This window comes from Trachinotus anak, unplaced genomic scaffold (assembly GCF_046630095.1).
Source record: "Trachinotus anak isolate AG129_WGS33_773 ecotype Australia unplaced genomic scaffold, CSIRO_AGI_Tana_v1 ptg000008l, whole genome shotgun sequence".
In the NCBI taxonomy this organism is placed as follows: Eukaryota; Metazoa; Chordata; class Actinopteri; order Carangiformes; family Carangidae; genus Trachinotus; species Trachinotus anak.
The window spans coordinates 21664204-21684391 of record NW_027273859.1 but is presented as its reverse complement, the minus strand read 5'-3'; the positions used below and the strand labels follow the sequence as shown (position 1 = coordinate 21684391).

At 37.5% G+C, this 20188-nt stretch overlaps 1 protein-coding gene across 1 annotated transcript in view; it reads right to left on the bottom strand.

The window, feature by feature from the left end:
- LOC139624393 (ADP-ribosylation factor-like protein 15) overlaps positions 1-19617 on the bottom strand; it is a 100906-nt gene extending 81289 nt beyond the window's left edge. The window contains exon 1 of the mRNA XM_071483476.1: positions 19219-19617. Coding sequence (XP_071339577.1) covers positions 19219-19230 — 12 coding nt within the window. The 5' untranslated portion in view covers positions 19231-19617. The remainder of the gene's footprint in view (positions 1-19218) is intronic.
- Positions 19618-20188: the final 571 nt, after the last annotated feature.

Sequence of the window (20188 nt, the reverse complement as noted above, 5' to 3'; positions counted from 1 at the left end):
GTAACTGTATATGTGTATAACTCAGAGTTTACACACCTTTCAATGTGAATCTGAACACATCTTGAATTCCAGCGAGGTGAGCTGCAACCTCTCTTCCTCTGTGAGAAGACTGTTCTGTATTTTTCTCACAGAAAACAGCATAGCATCCCTTTTAATCACTTCAAGATACACTTATATGGACTTGTTTTTAAGTAACTGTTTCTGATGTTTTAAAGCTGTGTTGTTGCAGTTAGCCTTCATTAGTTGTTTTTGTGTTGTTATATCTTACATTAAAATGCTGTGTTAACTTCGTAAACCACCTTGTTGCAATAAGGAAAAACTTTGATCCATTTGTCTCAAAAGCAGCAGTAATATGGCTATAAACCACTTTAACTCTTTTAGCTCATAATTGCCTTGTGGTCCTTGTGGTCCTCTGAAAACTAACACAGAAAAACGATGACTGCCAGATGTCTTAACTTTGAAAAATAATTGTCAAACACCGCTCATAATTAATTCTGACTTGTCTGTCTTACTGCTTTGTAAAAGTGGACTAGTTGCAACAAAGATTAAGTCCTTTGTCATGTGGTAGTGCCAATATTTGTGTGTGCCCTGTATTAAAAAAACACCACTAAATTCCTGTGTTAAATTTAAAGGGAAAGGCAGCTAGAACTGAAGTTTTTGTTGAATGAGTCCTCAGAACAAGTATCCAGTGTCCTTTAAACAACAATCTAGAAGCATCTCAATTAGAAGATACATGACAAAGATGAGTAAAACCACATACTAAGGCGGAGCTCTCATGATTGTTTCTATCAGCAACAACAGTGTTGGTTCAGTAACAACAGAGGGCGCCATCAGTCTTTCTTCAAATCAGCAGCTCACTCAAAGATAGGAAGCATGTCCTGACACAGCCAGTTCCCCACTTCAATTACAATGCTGTGAAGCATATCTTAAGTATGTAAAGAAGTTCAAGAAGTTGATCATGGATAGAACCAGTTTGGAAGATTTAGATCCCCATGTGACCTTAGAACTGATCCTGATTCAGCAATGTTGTAACTGTAAGTGTTATTTTACAAGCCATAAGAGATTATGGAAAAAGACTGCTGATTAGAGCTCAGTTGGCCTGTTGTGATTCGCTCATACAGCTTCATCCGTTATACAGGAGCGGTGCCTCCACAGGAGTTTGAGTCATTCTACAGAAATTTTCATCCTCTGACTTCCAGCAGAGTTGCTTTAACGTTTCCACATAGTGAAAACAAAGATTAAGTACACAATGGCCAAGTGAAAACGTGCTGTCTCATTATGATCTACAGAGCTCACACTGTGCTACATTTTATTAATCCAACATGCTCTATTTTTTCTTTTCTTAAACGGCTGTTTCTTTTTGAAAGAGGCACGTACTGTAGGAAAAAAAAAAAGTTCATGTCAAGTGAGGGAGATACAAAGAGAAATAGTTGAAAGGTGAACAAAAATCTAGTCTTAAAATGTACATCTTTCAAATTATACCGACCTATACATATGAGAATACTGAACAATGAAATAACATGACTGTTATGTATTCTAAGCAGCGGTGTTGCTAGGTATTGTTTCACATTTTTTTGAGACTATTGCTTATTTAATACCGAAGTCTCATTATCAATTTTGGAACACTAGTTCTGTTGATACTTTACTTTAAGGAGTTGTTATGTTTTCCTACAAAAGCCTTTTTTTCCCATCTGAAAAAAGAACAAATATCTTAATTTTTAAATGTTTTCTAAAAACACTGCCCTACAACAACTTTGCCTCACAAACTAACAAATCTATTATTTAAATCAATAAATATATACACTACGAGTAATTTTCAGTAGTTGACAGTTTTTGATGCTCAGCAGTAGAAGCACATTTAAGCATCAATCCTAGCCACTCAGACAATAAACAAGCATTTAAGATTGAGTCTGCAGCATGTAGACAGAGTGAAAATACTGTCAGTACAGATTTTACCTTTACCTCTGAATTACAAATACATTAAGAAAGATACTTATAGTTTACAAAATGGTTTAATGTGGGTGTATGCATCTGGGAATGTCCATAGAAATATCTACAATGCCCACATCACTTTTTGTCACACTTCCTCCACATAAGGACAAAAATATCTGCTCTCATTGAAAAAATTGGAAAAGGAAACCTCTTTATATGGGATTGAATCTTTCTCTGATCACTCATATCAAAGAGGATTACATGTGGGGGTGGAATGGGCCTCAGTGGGCACAGTATATGTGTGGTAACATAACATTGTTTATTATTTTCATCTTATTGGACAGACAGTTAAGAGATTCAGAAGCTCCTTCTCAACAGTTATGGAATTCACAAACCTATGAAAAAACATTGTTTAAAAAGTTTATGTGACCTGATTATGTTCTTGTGGCATCACAGTGACTTATTTAATTACTTGTGCTGAACAAGGGGGGATGCCTACTTTATGCAGCTGCAAAATAGAGCTGTCAGAAATAGTAACTGGAGCATGGTTTGCACCCATATCATAATTAGGAGGCCCTCAGAGATTGCACTGACTGCATTGCTGATAGGCACTGTGAAACATTAGGTGGAGAATTGTGCCTGGCAATATTCACCTGAAGCCTCTATTAGAATGAGTGCTATTGAGTAGGTATCATTTGTAGATATAATTTTCCAAACAAACCATTTCATGTAGCTTCATATTACTGCAACTCTTCCTGTGTTCCGAGTATCACAGTTTCACAGAAACACTTAAAGCATATGTGCACTCCAAGTGTCCTTTGCATTTTTGTAGTTATCACAGGTAAATTTTGATTCATTCTAGTTGCTCAGTTGCTTAGTTGCGCTAAGCAGCAGCTGTTTTCCCAGGAGGCCTACAAGAGGGGTTAACCTATCCTGAAGACACACATCCATAGAATTTTGTTGTTTTTTAACTTATGACAAATTAGTGTAGGTTGTTCATAGGGCTTCATTCCATTTCCCAAATACAATTTTACCCCATGGATCAGATCTGCCAATGGACCAATAGACATTAAACACTCAAAATGAAAGAGATGTGAAGCGTCTTCCAAAGGGATCTGTGACTTAACTCAAGTAGGTGAGCATGTGCAGAGGTTTACAGATATTCCAAATATAGGAAGTAAACAGAAAGAACATTCACTGTTTTTGTTCATATTGAATTCCTTTCTAAATGGTACAATTCAATCAAGTTCTTTAAATATTATTCTGACTTGACCCTCAGTGAACTGGAGGTTGGCTGGATTGCAAATTAATGCAAAACGGGCTTTACAAAACCACAATGAACTAACCTTTTATCAAATCTTTTTTCTTTTATTTTCCTTTTCCTATTTACACTGAATACAAGACCTTAAATAGACTTTTGTGAGAAACTGTCATACTTGGTGACAGGCATAGCACAATGAACTGAATCTCTAATCTATAGATTAAGGTATGTTTTAAAGACTGCAGTTTTTAACTTATATAATTCACTTGAACCAAGAAATTGTGAGCTGTATGATAACTAACTGTAAGGTTTTATCTGAATGGAGTTCAGATTCTAAGACTGAGCATGAAACCTTTGGCATATCAGTTAGATAAGTCACTATCATTTCAGCTGTTTAACCTAAGATAGTTACTCTTACATAATGCATTTCAAGATCATAAAAAGTTGGACAGCTGTGATTTGATTAAAAAAAAAAAAAATGTCTGACAGAATCTTTTAAATACAAAGCTCCAACTATTTTAATGGAAACAAGATAAATGAAACAAAGTTATCTAAATGAAATACATTTTCCCTCAACGGCTCTTGATGTCACAAAAAATACTAACAACTGCAGCTACAAACACAAATGACAAGTATTCATCCTGCAGTATTCACTGGAACCTGACCCCAAGCACTGGAAAAACTTTCTCACGTTGAATCAATATCCGTTTCTGTGGAAAAGTTCCAAGATAAAAATGTGCAGTACACCAAACATCCCTTTAGAAAACAGCTATGATGACAGAATTTTGGTTCACATCTGCCAGCTACAAGTAGTTAGATTAAATAACAATCAAAAACAAACAGACAAAACATGTATTTTCCAACATTTAATCATATTCAACTGAAACCTTCTGCTACTTTGAAGACTGATAATCACAAACATGGACACCAGCACTTATCAAGAGACAGGGGAGTATGATTCGTTTACTGTCTTTAAGCCTACAGCTACAAATGATTTTCATGGCTGAGAAACATTAAAATGGCAGGGATAATCACCCATTGTGTTTTTTAAGCTAATTACTTTTCAGAAGGATACGAAAAAGATTTCAATGTTCGATTTGTGGCAAATAAACAACTGCCACTTCCAAAGTTAAGCTCATGCATAGAAGTAGGACAAGCTGATGTAACACTGACATACTTTATGACAATTAAACCAAATGCATTAATATTGAATTGCTGTTCAGCTGGATCAAGATCTTTACACCACTTACACTTGTAGACTACAGTATTACAATTAGTGCAGCTAATAATTATTTCAATTACCACTTCATCAGATATTTTTCAAAACTTTAAATGAATAGAAGAATGATTATGAAAAGAATTTGTGAGGGGAACAGGGACAAAAGGACCAGTTCCTGTTGCTTGTGCAGACGTAGTCTCAGTCGGCATTTAGAAAAATCTGAATTCACTTGGTTTGGGGACTAACAATTACTGGTAGCCAAAAAAGAGAGATAGTAGAAAGAAAGAGGCCCCTTTGGCTTGGATTACCAAAGGAATTTGCAGCCCACTCATGTATTTCAATGTCTTGTGGATAAGCATATTACAATATGTGCTTCAGGCCAAAGCTTGGTGTGAAGACAGGTCCCTGTTGTGTCATTGGGACAAAGACTATTGTATAACAAAAAGACGCTTAAAGGCGTCTCACAACAAAAGCCTACAGGGAGAGATCTCAGATTCAAGGGCAATATAAGAGAGGCCTCTGAAAATACAGTAATATAAAGTAATAAAGTCTGTGGTTAACCCAAATTCAGGACATTTTCACTTTTTATCCTACAACATAAAATATGTACATTTTTTAAGCTTTTTATTGATACAAAGGTAATATATATTTCTTGTTTTTATTTCTGTCTGGTTTAACAGACCATAACAAAGCGGTTCACTAGCATAAAATCATCAATTATTTTTTAGATGTTCAGGATAAAATGTTGATCCCAAAGGGTAATGTGTTTTCAAATCATCCCAGTGTTGTTATAGCTACAGTGCCATGTTCATAGCTTCGGGACTTTAAACATAAGTATGAAAGATTTACATGCATTGTCAATGTTCTGTTTTACTCACTGTTGAATTACAAACTGTAACAAAAAGAAAGTAAACTGGACTTATAAGTAAGTTATGCATTAGACAGAGTATTAGCAAGATTAGATTTTGGCTACCATTAAGCCTGGGTGCATCTAAACAATCACATTTTTTATGCCATTATGCCAGTTTTGCCACCAGAACTAAATAAACCACATCCTACCGCCAGAAGCTGTGTTGTGTTATGTGTAATTTCTCTGGTTGATAATACGAAGTTTTCATTCCTAATTAACAGCTCCTCAGTTTACATGTGCCCAAAGAGACAGAACTCAACCAGAAGAGGTGTCAGTTATTTTATAATATTTATTTCAGCAACTTAAACATGCTTGTTTTGGACACACCTAATTATCCATGCTTCTATCCTGCTTCCATGACTAGCTGACACTGTTTGCTTGCCCATCACTCGACCTCTATATCAGAATTTGTTTCTTTTGTTCATTTTGTGTTCAGTGCTTCCCTGGGTTCGAAAATCAAATTGATATTCTGACTGCTAAAATGTGGGTGCAGCTTCACTGAATAGGAACTACAGGAACTACAGTCCACAAAACTACAACTGTAGTACAACTTGATGGCAAGACTACTGCATAACACAAGCAACAAAAAGGATGTGGTCCTAAAAAAATCTGCTCCAAGTTCCTAATATACATACACAAAGGCCTAAGGTGGTATCGCCCTGCTCTGTCAGCCAATACATCTCCAACAGGAAGTTATTCTTTATTGTTTCCCAAACAACCAGAGCCAAATTCCTTCCCAAAATGTCCTTGAAGCAACAAAACAAACCGGTAAGGACCGGCTGCCAGGTTTTAGGAAACAGTACTCGATAGTGGGTGGGTGACCCTAGGTGATCCCTCAATGCTCATCCCAACTGGCCCTGTGGTTATTTTCAAGTGTGGGATATTCACGGCCCAGGATGGGGCAATGGCTGCTCCCATCCTGCCTTTCAAAAGGACGGAAGCAGGTTAGAAATGTATGGTGCTTACACACTGTGAGAAAAAGAATATATTTACTTTTCAAAAATGTTTCTATGACATAAAGGACATTACAAAAACAATAACTCTTTGAGATTAATGAGTTTTAAGGGATTAAAAAATAACTTAAACCCATTATCGCACTGAATTCCAAAGGTCTAACTAAGCTCAGAGAAACTTTAGGACAATTTGAAATAAGTGAAAAATAAATACAAAACCTATTCCATGTTAATATTTTAGCAAAGCCATTGTCGTACTTTATGCTATACTTGATGAATAACATATAGTTAACACAATTCTGAAAAAAAAAATAAAAACATCATATTCATTTTCAGATCTAGGTTTTCTAGGTTCATGTTAAAATCAGTGAGATAAAGTGTTAACAAGATAAGTGGATTAGAGCCAATGTCTGAGATAACTCAAGATAAGTCAGCTAAAATACCTCTTCCTGAAAACAGGAAGCCTTTTTTTCAAACATCAAATATACGTTGGGATTTTCCTCTAAAAATGCAATTGGAATTTCTTCCTAAATGTGATCTGCAGAATTCTTTTTGAAACTACTCTGACAATGAGAGGTTGTGTATTTAGACTTTAAACACAAATGTGTGTCACCAATTTAAACATTTCACAAAGTAGTGCACCACTGAAGGTTGTCTCTACTTTAAATTATATACAAACAAGAGTTAATTCAGGGGTTTTTTGTGATGCTGTTATTGTTCACACAAATCAGATATTTGCCTTTTCGCTTTCTTCTCTTACAGAATGGGTAAAGCTCAGATTAATCACACAACAGAGGCTGTGCTGGTACAAGGCGTCTCGCTCATTGACACTTTGGATGTCTTAGTGTCAGGGGCATCAATGTAGTTCCTCCCGGATGAGGTGCTATCTCCCTAATCACTAATATTGCGCATACGACAGATTATTAGATCATAAAAGTACAACTCTATTTTGTATGTTCTTAACTGATAATGATGGCAAATGTATGCACATATATATATATATATATATATATATATACACACACATATACACATACACATACATACATACATACATACATACATACATACATACATACATACATACATACATACATACATAGTGCTTTTCTGCCTTAACAGACAAAGTGCTTTACAATTTGCCTCTTGCTCACATTCACACATGGAGCTGCCAGCAATGCACTGGCCTATCCATCAGGAGTGGATTCAGTTAGGATTCACTTTCTGGCTCAAGGACACTTCAACATGTAAGTGATATTAATACATTATCTGTCTATTTATCACATAACTGAAATTTCAACCCATTTCCAACATAACTTAAATTATATTTTTATAAGTTATTGCAATTTACAAAACTAGCCTGGATGGCACACACCTATTTAAAATGATGTAGCACACTGGATAACCCTTTGCCATTTTAATAGAAAGTGAAGTGTAGCCTTGTTTTTGACAGTTTGCATGCATATTGTATTGCAAATGAAACTGTCACATCAGAAACTTAATATCACAGCACAGAGAGCACCATGGTCAATCATTTCTTCTTTCCCACTTTTACACTCAAGAAGGGGTCTATTTGAACTTTGAAGCCATTTGGATTGTCTGTTAACTATTTGAAACCATGCAGACCACTGCTAAAAAGAACTGTCCTGTTATTAAGTTGCAAGCTGGGTTGAACTTTTACTATTCTGTTATAATACTGAATAAAGATGAAAATCCCCAGTCAAGCTCCAAGTCAAATAGATTTAAACCAATTTAAAATTGTAAAAGGAGCAAGGACACCTGATATGATAACAATCACAACCCCAAACGAATATATGTGTGAAAAACACAGAAGGAGGTGGCTAATCACTGATGAGTGAAGACAAACACAGGCCAGTGGTAACAGGAAAACAGAAAGCCCTATGTAGTGACACAGCACAGACACACAGGAGACAACGGTTCCAAAAGAAGGAACAAAACACCCTCACAACTCTCTGACTACTCAGGTGCCAAATACAGCCTTCAGCAAGAGAATGATAAATGTACCACGTAAAACTAAGGGAGAAAATGGTACTCTGAAAAAAAGTGTATAGCAGACTTTTCTCTTTTGGACAGTAATGTTCAAGCGCATAGCAGTAATCTGTATAGCAGTTATTTTCCTGCAGTGATGCTTTAACTCGAAATACTTTGTTTTGGCTGATCTAATTACTTGTCCATATTGTTTATTAGTTAATACATGCCAAGTTATATAATCAAAAATAACTGAATCACTCATAAACTCAAAACTGACTTTATATGGTAAACAGGATGCAGGTGTTACCACTGTGGTGGCAACTGCACAAAACACAAAAGTTAAAAAAAAAAAATTTAAGTATTGCAAAAATGTTGAGGTGTTTCTGCCATGTATCTTCATTTACAAAAATGGGGTGGACAAAATAATGGATACACCTGTCAGTACAATACAATACATCCCAAACTGCAGCCTCCGCAATGGCCACACAAGTTGAATCAACAACTCTCTAAAACTCTTAACATCATAACCTTCATGAAGGTAGGATTTACTGCAGGACTGTTGTTTTAGACTGCATAAGTTTTAGCTGGGTGTATCTAATAAACAAGCATTATGCCGGACTGCATGTTGTTTAATCAGGTGGTGTTTGGATCCCAAATGATATTACTGATTCTTAGGTTACATTAAAAAAAAAAATTAATTACAGCTTCTGATCAACTTTCACCTTAGTCCAATAAAAAGAATTTCTCTAGAGCTGACAGTTCAGTGGCTGTTTGTCTCTGTATGTCAGCCCTGTGATAGACTGGCGACCTGTCCAGGATGTACCCCACCCTCGCCAAATGTCACCTTGGATTGGCTCCAGCCCCCCGCAACCCGGTTCAGATAAGAGGTATAGAAAATGGATGGAGGGATGGACGACAGTTCAATCTAGTTCCCTTTTGTTCAACCAGTCCTGCACAGAGGTGATGCTGCATCATGTTGACTTAGTTATGTAGGGCTCCAGTGTGCATTTTAACTTCACTTAGGTAATTCGCAGTGTGCACACTATGTCAGGTTTCTTTCCAAATTAAGTGTGAACTAGCCTTGAGACTCTTGTTCTAAATGATGTGGTCTGGGCCTGGGGGTTTGTCGGAGCCAGCAAGTCAGTGGAGCAGCCATTTTCCACTCCATTAATAACATAATGAGGTGACCACGAAGTGCCTAATACGATCACTTAGACCTTTCATGGTTAAGGCACCCTGCAAAGACAAGGTTCAAAGAGCAGCAGCTATTGTACCCGTAGCACACAGTCAATTATGCTGGAGCACCTGCTCTTACCAAGAAGTTAAACAAACTCCACATGCAGCTTTGAAGTAAAATTTTGTGTTAGAAATGTATGCATAAAGGATATTCTATAAGGAATACTTATTTGAACTTAAAGTGATAGTTCAGGTTATTTGACATGGGGTTGTGTGAGGTTGTCATGCATAGTTAGCAGTAGGTTCATATCAGCGCACTACCAGTTCGGAGAACAGCAAGGAACTGACAGTGGGCCAGCAGGAAAAAACGTGATTTAGACACTGTAGCCACAAGGTAGCTGAGTGAATCAGAAAAGGCAAAACTTCACTTAGTTTTGACAGGAAGATAGAAAGCACTGAAAATATTCTAAATGAAGCATATATATCAACGAATATCAGATATCAGACGTTAGCAGTATGCTGCACTAACTCTGGGCAGGGGCTGATTGGACAGGAGGAACAGCGGGTCGTCCACTAATTGGAAAGTCAGTGGTTTTACTCCTAGTACTTCAAAGTGTCCTCAAGCAAGATACTGAACCCCAAATTTCCCCCGATGTATCATGGGTGTTCATCAGTAAAACAGTGCTATACGTGTAGAAAAAAACACTGTATGAGTGTGGTTTCCAATGAAAAGACTAGAAAAGCGCAGAGCAGCCCATTTTACCATTTAATAATTTCTTCTGACTTAAGAGGACAGGCTCTTCGTTTCAGGCGAGGTGATGGGCGTCCACTATGAAACCCTGCGGCAAACCCTGCTGGGCCAACAGTTATAACAGTAGCAAGGGGAATGGGTCGGTATGTTGGAATATTGGAAACATAGCAACAGTGTAATTTTCATTAAAAAAAAAAACATAATGTCTGCTTCTCAGCAGATAGGAAGTTAGAAAGGTAAGAAAAGATGGCAAGTGCAAACATGTCGGTTGCTGCAATGTGGTAGGATTCTGGGGTTAAACTGAATGATACAAGAGAGCTGGCAAACTTCCAATTAAGTGGTAAGTAATAAATGTTGTTACAGTTTGATAGGCATTACTCACACAGCAATTATATTGACCGATAAGAAGTAGTGTAGTATTGGTAAAGGTTAAACATGCTTTCTCTTTTGATATTTTCAGTGTGTACAGTATGAGTGGGTGACTTTACAGAGAACAATCAGCAGGAACATGGGGGAGTCATGGGAGTGTCAAAAACCCGGAGGTTATATCCAGTCATAACAAGATTGCTGTTCATACAGAGCTGGAACAGAGCTAGAGACAATATGCCTGAATAGCCAAGCATAAAGTAAATCTGGTGCAAAATGATTGATAATGTTAATTCACGTGTAATTAATGTTAATTAGGCCACTGCAAAGAAAAAAACCTTTTCTTGGTTTTCCCAGCATCACTAACACTGATAAGATCGAATGTCTATCACTAAATGCTGAAGTTTTAGGCACAGAAGTTGGTTATAAATTTGTATTGCATACATGTAACAGCACTTTAAATATATCACAACATTCCTCTCCCATGGCATCACACATGTTGAGGTTGGATTTTGCACACTGCTGTATAGGATATTGTGGTGACTCAGCAGGGGCTTGAATCTCAATGCCCAAAGGCCAATAAAAACAATCACTTCCTTTGAGCTTCTCCATGGTAGCCTTATACTTATATTGATTCCCATTTAAAGCACTCACTAAACCCACAGTATATCTTAGTGAAGGGCTGAAAACTGACTAAAAACATCCAAGGGGGATTTCACCTTCTTGTCATATGCATGCAATGCACTAATCTCAACGTTTCAAGTGAGTTTAAAGATTATCTTTTTTTTTTTTTTTTTTATTTAATTAAGATTTTATGTTAATTTGTTGTTATATCATAGGGGACATTCTTGGGGGCTTTATTCTGTTACACACCACAGCATGACATGCACAAAATGTTGTACTCTTGTTCTTGCTTGTTTACCTCATACCTAGTTAACTAAACTACAACATAATTAGGATGTACAAATGATTCATGCTACAAGGCCACTTAGGGCTTCAACTAACAATTACATTAATTTCTAATATTACCCAAACCTCAAAATATTCACTTGAGCCTTCTGTGTCATATTCCACAGCTGGAATGCGGCGTGTCCAGTAGATGTTATGGGCACAACAATTTGTTAAACCTCCACTAAAAATAGTGGAGCAGCATTATTATCAGCCTTAAAAATCTTACACATCTTGAGAATTTTTTTTCCACCATAACTTAAACCATCTTGTGTCATGATCAATCCTGCTCTGGTCTGTGCTCACCATGTAGCTGTGGACAGTGTTGAATACATCTGCCTACATGACCCTCAAAACACCATAGAAGACTTGAATAGGAGAATCAGTTCCAATAAACCTAATACCTATCTGCTGTATTTCCACTCATTCAATACCTGTATGGCTGAAAAGATGAGTCATGAATGTGATAAACTATCAAAAGTGCATCATGTGAATCAAGCAAAGGCTTAATGTTAAACACCCCTATTTCAAAAAAACACTCTCTGTTGATGTTCATTGAAAAAACATCACCAGCTAGTCAGAGAATAACAGGGAACCTGACAATATGTCACCAGCCGTGGTTAAAATACAACTGCCAAAAACTCATGATGACAGCAATTTGCCATAAAGTTACATTCTACTCAAAAATATAAACTAATGAAGGTTAGTGTACATTTCAGATAATTATTAAACAGCTAAATATCACAGTGTTAATTAACATTAATATTAAATCAATCTCTCAAATAACAATAACAATAACAACAAGAAAAATAAAACTTAAACAATATTTCCTCTTTGATCTCTGCAGCATAAAATTCATGGATCCATTCATAAGTGCACTGTGCTTAAGACTGCCTGAAGTACAACCACTGACCAAGCCAGTTGGATGGAGCAGCAATAAAACAACACCATAATGTATCTCAAAGACAGCTTGTTCTCTGTAGGTTTAATTAACATCACAGTACTGACATCCACCTGCTCCACCTTAATATTATGTTGACACCCACTTGAATAAAACAGAGCACACCCTCCATTCAGTGACCAAGCAACAGTGAAATACCAGCCACTGTTGCCTGGTCAGTATCTGTTTCAAACATAACAAGAAAAGATTAAACCATCCCACACACACAACACACCACATCCCTAACGTTCTCTAACAGACAGACAGCAGCATGTATGCATTTTCTTACCGTGTAAAGCCCAATCCTGCACAAGGCAAGGGAGAGCTGCATGTGCTCCGACATTGTGCTCAGCAACAAGCGTAACCCCCGGCAACAAACAAGCCAAGCCTCTGGAGTAAGTAAATGGATGGAGGAGGATCAGGAGTAGCTGAGCACAACAGTGTCAGGTCAACAACATGAGTCCAGCTCTTTACTGTCTCACTGTCAGTAGTCCATATCCACAAGCCATTTTTGTTTCAAGTCTGAGCTCAACAGACGGGGTTTTGATGATCAGTGCTGAAGGTTGCCTTGTGTTTACTCCACGTATTCATTCACAGAAAGACAAAACTATTGCCACGAGGATCAGTGGACAGACACAAGCTTGAGATTAGTTTGTGAGAATCTCTCTCTCTCCACAGAGATTAAAGGCTCAGTGACAACTAGGGATACAGAATAAGACTGCAAATTGGATTACTCACCATTACACACCCACACACTATTCCCATACTGTACGCAAAGCTTCATGAAGTATGAAAACCACTGCTCTCTATGCATGGAGGAGGATGAAGGGATCGACCACTTGAGTCTTACAGTGGCCATGGGGATCTCAATCACTGTTGTGGGATGCTTTGTCAGAAGTCTGCCTGTTCAGGGAGAACTGTGAGTCATGTTCAAACAGCTCATTTTGGTCAGCTCAGCTGTCTAGTAATAGTTGCTGCCACCACCTGTTGACAAATTGTACTTATAATATGAAGTGGCAAGAAAAAGTATGTGAAAACTTTGGAATGACCTCGTTTTCTGCATTGACTGGTCTTAAAATTTGATTTGATCTTCATCTATGTCAGTCAAGTATAGACGAATATAATGTGCAGTTACATTTTTTTGTGTATTTATTGAACACAGCCATTAAACATTCACAGTGCTTGTGGAAAAAGTAAGAATTCACTGTTTATTTACTACAATAAAAACATATGAGCCATAGATGTGCATCAAAAAATATTAAATACCAAATAAAGTTGATTCTATAGCCATCAATTAAACTAACTGGTAATTGTTTTATTTTAGTGTTCTAGTGACAAACACATGCATCTTTGTTTATCCTATATTTTACTAGTCAAGGATGTCACACACTGTCCCCGATGTCAACACACAAACAACTTGTCCAGATTTTTGCTCAAAACACAATCTCAAAGTGGCTCAAACCCACACCTCCAATCCTAACTCATTAGACTCCAGGTTTCCTAACTCCTGACTCCAATTAGCTTTTGTTAATGCCATTAGCCAAGGGGTCACATTTTTCCAACCTACACTGTGAATGCTGGAATGATGTTTTTAATATAGACAAGACCAATACAATAATGTGTGTGTTATAAGTTAAAATAGATTGTGTTTGTTGTTTGTGGTGAGGTGATTCCAAAGGACTCACTTTTTCGAGCCACTGTAGAGTACTTAACTGTAATGCAATGAGGCTAAAACTGCTTAACTGCTAAAATTTTTGAAGAATGCAAACAACAAAAGACTGCATGCAATACATTAAATATTAACTTTGCCTACACACAAACTTCATTCATGTTCAAATTCCACTTAGTAGTATTGTAGTAATGTAGTTATGTATCACATAACTGTGACTTTCTTGGTTGAAATCAAGGAAAATAACTTTTGTGACAAATCAACTTTCTTTCCCTAAAAAAGTATATATTCTTTTGTAGTGCAACACCTCATTTAACAAGGCAGCAGATAATAGTTCTATGTTAGCTCATTCAGTCTGACTGTAGGTCAGCAAGGCAGTGTTTTCTCAAAGACTTGAGTCACTCCGATTATCAAACTGCATTTGTTTATGGCTTTTATGGACCCATCTGACAGCTCTTCAAATAAAATAAGAGCATAATAAAAACCACTGACAACAAATCCCTCCATTTATCCATGGCCTTCATATTTGTTTTTCTATTGAGGAAAAACTTTGTAGGGCCCAACACAATGAGATTATGGTTATGTCCTGAGAGAAAGTAAAGGAAACAAAATGCAATAAAAATACAAAAACTGTTGTCTCTAATGCCTAATGCCTCTTTAGAGCAGTGGTCCATCAACCTATGTGGATGTCAATATAGAGGAACTCAAGTGCCTATGCTTGATCATGCTCAAAGCATTATGAAACCCCATAAATATTCCCTTATCTTCAACAGCAACACTGATTTTGCTCCAGCCCAAGATGCTGACTCACTAGCACTCTCCACAGACACAAAGGAATCACTGCAGTGAGCTATCTAGTATACACTAACACCTGGCTGACAAACTGCTTTTAGGTTTAAATCAAGGACAGAAGTTCAGGAATGCTGTTCTGCTCCTTAGAAAGGTATTTCACATACAGCTGGAGGCTATGCACTTTAAATAAAAGAAGGTTTGACTGACCAAACTTAAATATCAATCCACATTCATTCAAAGTAAAACCAGTAAATGATTAGCCTAATATTTGTAAACATATCTTGTGAGATGGTGGTGGTGTTGCTGCTCTTATCTTTGTAAAATAAGTCATTTTTGTTTGCCTTAGAAAAGAGTTTGGCAGTGACCTCTGCCTGCATCAGCAATGTGTGTAACACGGTCAGATAGAGGACAAAATTTAGAGGAAAAGTAACACCAGCCTTGTATCCCATAGGCTAACAAGCTGCATTCATATGCTGCCAAGAACTTCTCATCAGCTCTACTTCCTGTGTTACAGTGGTGAGATGTCAATCTGCTAAAGCCTGCTATGTGCCCTTGGACAGGAGATCTGCACTAAAATACAGTTGTTGGCCAAAAACACACACAGACAATTCATTTTCATAAGGGTGTGGTCCTAGTGCTGGTTAGATAAACAACAGCATGACTATTTTAAATATTATTCCAAAATGTTGCACACTGTATGTTGTATTGTAACATACATAGATTTCTTAACAGCAACACTGATGGAACAAATATGCTCTGAGCTATTAATTTCTGTAAACTACTGGCATTAAGTACTAAAACGTACCAATTTATAATGATTTTTTAAAAAATTATGAAGACTACTTCTTCATAATGTAATTTTAATGCTCTAAAAAAAATGATGTCCAATACTGGCATTCTGTGTGAGTTACAGATGTTTTAATTATATCTTCACATATTTATCTACTAAAATATGTTAATCCTGCCTAAATAGGAGCTTGCAGAGAGAAGACAAATAATTATTTTTATTTAAATATTCATAACATTTCTGGACACAATTAATCCTGATAATGCTGCTTGTTTTTCATGTGATGGAGATTGGTAAATGACACTTGTTTATTAACAAGCATCATACCTGCTCAGATTTGAATCAAAATAGAGCTTTCCAGTATCCACTGCCACTTTCAACATCCAATCAGCCAAACCAGGCCACATTAAAGTTTGTGTGCTGTTCCACTCTACATACAACTACACAAAAGAGAAATAAAGAGGTTAAAGAGTGAACAGGTGGCAGACAGCATGGGTAATCATTTCAAACCAACTGAAAACAGGTGTTTGGTAGACATTTTGGCTTGACAAATCTATTGATAGTAATGACAGCTGAGAAAAAATACCTTCACAGTTGATAGTTACTGTATACCTGTTATCTAAAATGTTCACCATCTCTCCAAAAAATGTAATAATAAGCCTGCTCATCATGTGAACAGCAAGTCTGCTTTTTCCAAAGTGCAATTAAAAGTTTTGGTCTAAGCATTATGTAGCTACGTTATGCATAATCTAGCAAAGAAAATGGTTTAGTTATCAGGAGGCATTTCCTCTGTCACTAGTTATTCATTCACAACTGCAGATGGAAAACTACATGAATTAGTGTTTTTGACATCTTTCTAATTTAAGTATGATGCAGACACAAATACACATTTCCACCACTCAAGGTGAAATATGTCAAGTGTTCAGCAACAAAATGCATTGAATTCAAATAAAATGAAATATTCAGTGCAACTGTTGAATTGAAATCAATGGATGATAATAAAATTAGACAAATAATCTGCCTTTTTTATGCAGCACTTCCTTCCTGAAGCTTGAAAAACATGACCATTTAGCTTTTTTTCCCAAAAAAAACATTTTTTTCCCTCCAGTTTATTCATACTGAACATATGCCAGATTAGTAGAGGCGCAGGCCAGCCTATTAGCAGATGAGGCTCTGTTCTCTTATCAGTCACACCCATTATTATCATATGGTTTGAGGTCAGTCCCTGATGGTTGTTATCACTAATTCTTTGGCACAATTTAAATTCCACAAAAACAATTTTGTGTTTGTCTTCGTCAAGGGCAGAGCTACAAAAACAACCTGAATGTCAGTGCACCTGAGGATTTAGTGTGTAGCAGAAATAAGTAACTGGATATCATAGCCAAATGTTGTGTATGATTTACAAAAAAAAAGGCTACAGTCTGTGAATTTACCAACAGCCATAACTGAACGCAAATAATGCAGTGAAGTGAGTTTACATAAGATTGTGCACTCATAACAATGTGACAGGCAATAACAGAACGTAAAAGTGTTTGGTACAGTAAAACCTCAGAATAATTCTGCATGCTGTTGTTTGAGTTAACAATCTTAACAATACAGCCACAGCTCGGTTTTCTCTGTGTGATGTCACTCACAACACTTTCACTGTGTCCTGTCTGCTGAATTCTGCAACAAGTTAGGATCCAAGAGTTGGCCACACAGTGCACTTGTAATTTGGTAAGGCTGTGTCATAGCAACAGCTAGCACCAAATTCCTCTGTCGGTGCACTACGCTGACCAGGCAAGTGTACGGTCCCTCATGCTAAAGCTCCCAGCTGAAACAGAATCCAACATGAGCCAGATTTCACATGTACTACAGTCATAAGTCAAACCACTATTATTACCCAGCAATGTGCAATAATTATGTGCTTCCATTCCTGTTCATCCCAACTCCACTTATAGGCCAAATATTTTCTAAACCCTAACCTAAAGGCATGAAGAGGACATAAGACTAGCATATTTCATTAAAGGTTTAGTGAGAAGTGTCTATTGATTTATGGGAAAGAGAAAGCAACATAGTTTTGACCTGGGTTTTGTGCCAGGTCTCCAGTGTTGCACAGCAGGAAAGGAGGCCCTGCGCCTATTGAGTGCCTGACCTCTGAGGACAGCCAAGCACTTTGCTCCAACAGTCCACAGAGTTACAGCTGTGCTTTCCACAGAAAGCTGTTTGTCACAGAAAATCTTAAATCCTCCAAGCGTGTAAGCTGTTTTTTTCCCCTCTAAATATGTACACAAATCTTAAATATGCTTAAGGTATGTTCATATTTCAAATCTCACTAAAACATATTGAGATTGTGCCTTACTGCACTTTGCCACAATTGGTCTCAAATTATCTTAAGTGAAGTGAATAAAGGCCGTCCTGTTCTTGCAGCATATCAAGCGGAGAAGAAAGAGAGCTTAGGGAGAAATTGATTTCATTCATTTCATGTCACGAGTATGCTCTTTTTGACAACAATACCCCTTGTGTTTACCTTTGGTACCAACAACTTTCATTTGATATTTATGTTTCCAGAATAACTCATGTGCACCATGAATGTGCCAAACTGGTCCCCTTTTGTTCCCCACAAAATGTGTCACACCAAGGCCAGAAGCCACAGAAAGGCTAGATATTAATCAGTTTGTATTGATTATAGCACAGTTGTTCTGGTGCCAGTTGCTGGATAGGACTTTGATATCCTGACTCAAGAAATGTCACAGTGAAGCAAAAGTTCAAAGTTTCTTTTAGGTCCACATCTTGGGAGGCCCATTATAAACAAGCTGATAACACTGGGTGGGCAAGTTCCTCTGCATTTCACAGTCACTCTGTCCCCCCTTGTGAAATGACAGCACAATGTCTGTGTATTCTTTTTTTTCCTCTGGCTTTATAAATTCCCAGGGAAAGCCTTCAGTTACAGCTTCCTCTCCATTGTTGCACTGTTTCAGCAGCACCAATCCCATCCCTACAATGTGGGCAAAGGCCCAAAAACCATAATCTCCCAGGCCAAAGCAGGTACATTGGTCTGAACTGTAAATATTCTTTTGGTCACAGGTATTAAAAAAAATATGCAAGGGACTAATATCTCAAACCAGTGCAGTTTGAGATTGTCTTACGCCCAGTGACATTTTGACTCCAAGTGGCCTCATCCAATACATATTGCAGCTTTATCCTCAGCAGAAACAGTGTTTTCTGAAAAAACAACAGCTTCATGCCACATTACATAGCTAACAGTACTTGAAGGGTGTAGCTAGTTGGCTAGTTCTTGTTTCACATGTAAACAGATCGGGGGTTTGGGTCAACCAGTTACACCTAGCTCCCACTGGGCTGGCAGGCAAAAGCTACAAGCTACAGATGGTACATTAGCATAAAACAACAACCGGTACTCTTCATTATTGATAGTTACACACCTGAGTGGCATCATTGTCTGATCAGGAGCCCAACTGGCAAGAAACCAAACGTTAGAACCAGTCTTTGCTGTTGAAATGACATTTCGATGCATTTACTCACCAGATAATCCATGTACTATCGTTGACCAGTCACAGCAACACGAACTGGCTTCGTAGTAATCCCGTTTTTGCTCCAACGAGTCCAAAATTTAATGGGTTTTGACCACACGTCGCTTTGTATTCCCCGCCTTTCGACAGCCACAGCAAAATAAAAAACTAGCCTTCGCTGCGTTTACAAGCAGGAATTTTTCGCCGTCTTCTTCGCTAATGAGACAAGTTTCAACACAGCAGCGAGTGAGTTTGTTTAAAACGACCAGCGCCGCTCCTTTCCTGCGTGTTTTTCTGAATAAATAGCCCTTCGTCCGCCGGCTGACTTCCAGTTTTTATCACACAATATCAGTTGAGTGTTTGGTTGAGGAAACTAGCGAAGCCTACACCGCTACGTCACGCACGTCGTTTTGCGCACGTAGCGTGGTCACATGACCAAACACATGGAGGCTATTTTCATTCTGACTGGGAGTCGGTTCTTATAATACATCCATGGAGTCGATGCTCAAGCGGTCTGGCTGTTGAAATGAACTTTTTCTGCGTTTAAAGTCGGTATTCCCGAACATCGGACATATAAATCTGGATTCCAGAGATAATTTTTGGTCTGGTGTTTTCACTGCGATCACTATTATCATTCATACAGTAACAGATAGTCTCTCTCACGTTGTCCCTTGGAGGATCCTTATCAGTGATGTAATACTCATGTTCAGATCTACAGGGTTAAATCGTAAATTACTGCAGAGATGGCTCAGCTGTAGCAGTGAGACAGAATTTACAGATGTTGTATATCAGATATAACGATAATAATACCGTAGAAAAAATAAAATTAGATTTTTTAATTTAATTGCGTCTATTTTCCCTTTTGAACAACTCCAACAGATTAAAGAATCCGACTATGTCTAACCAATGTTGTAGTATAACTGCAGTTTTCCACAGCATTATCAAGTTTGAAGCAACACAAAATGCAACAGCCTCTGACATAA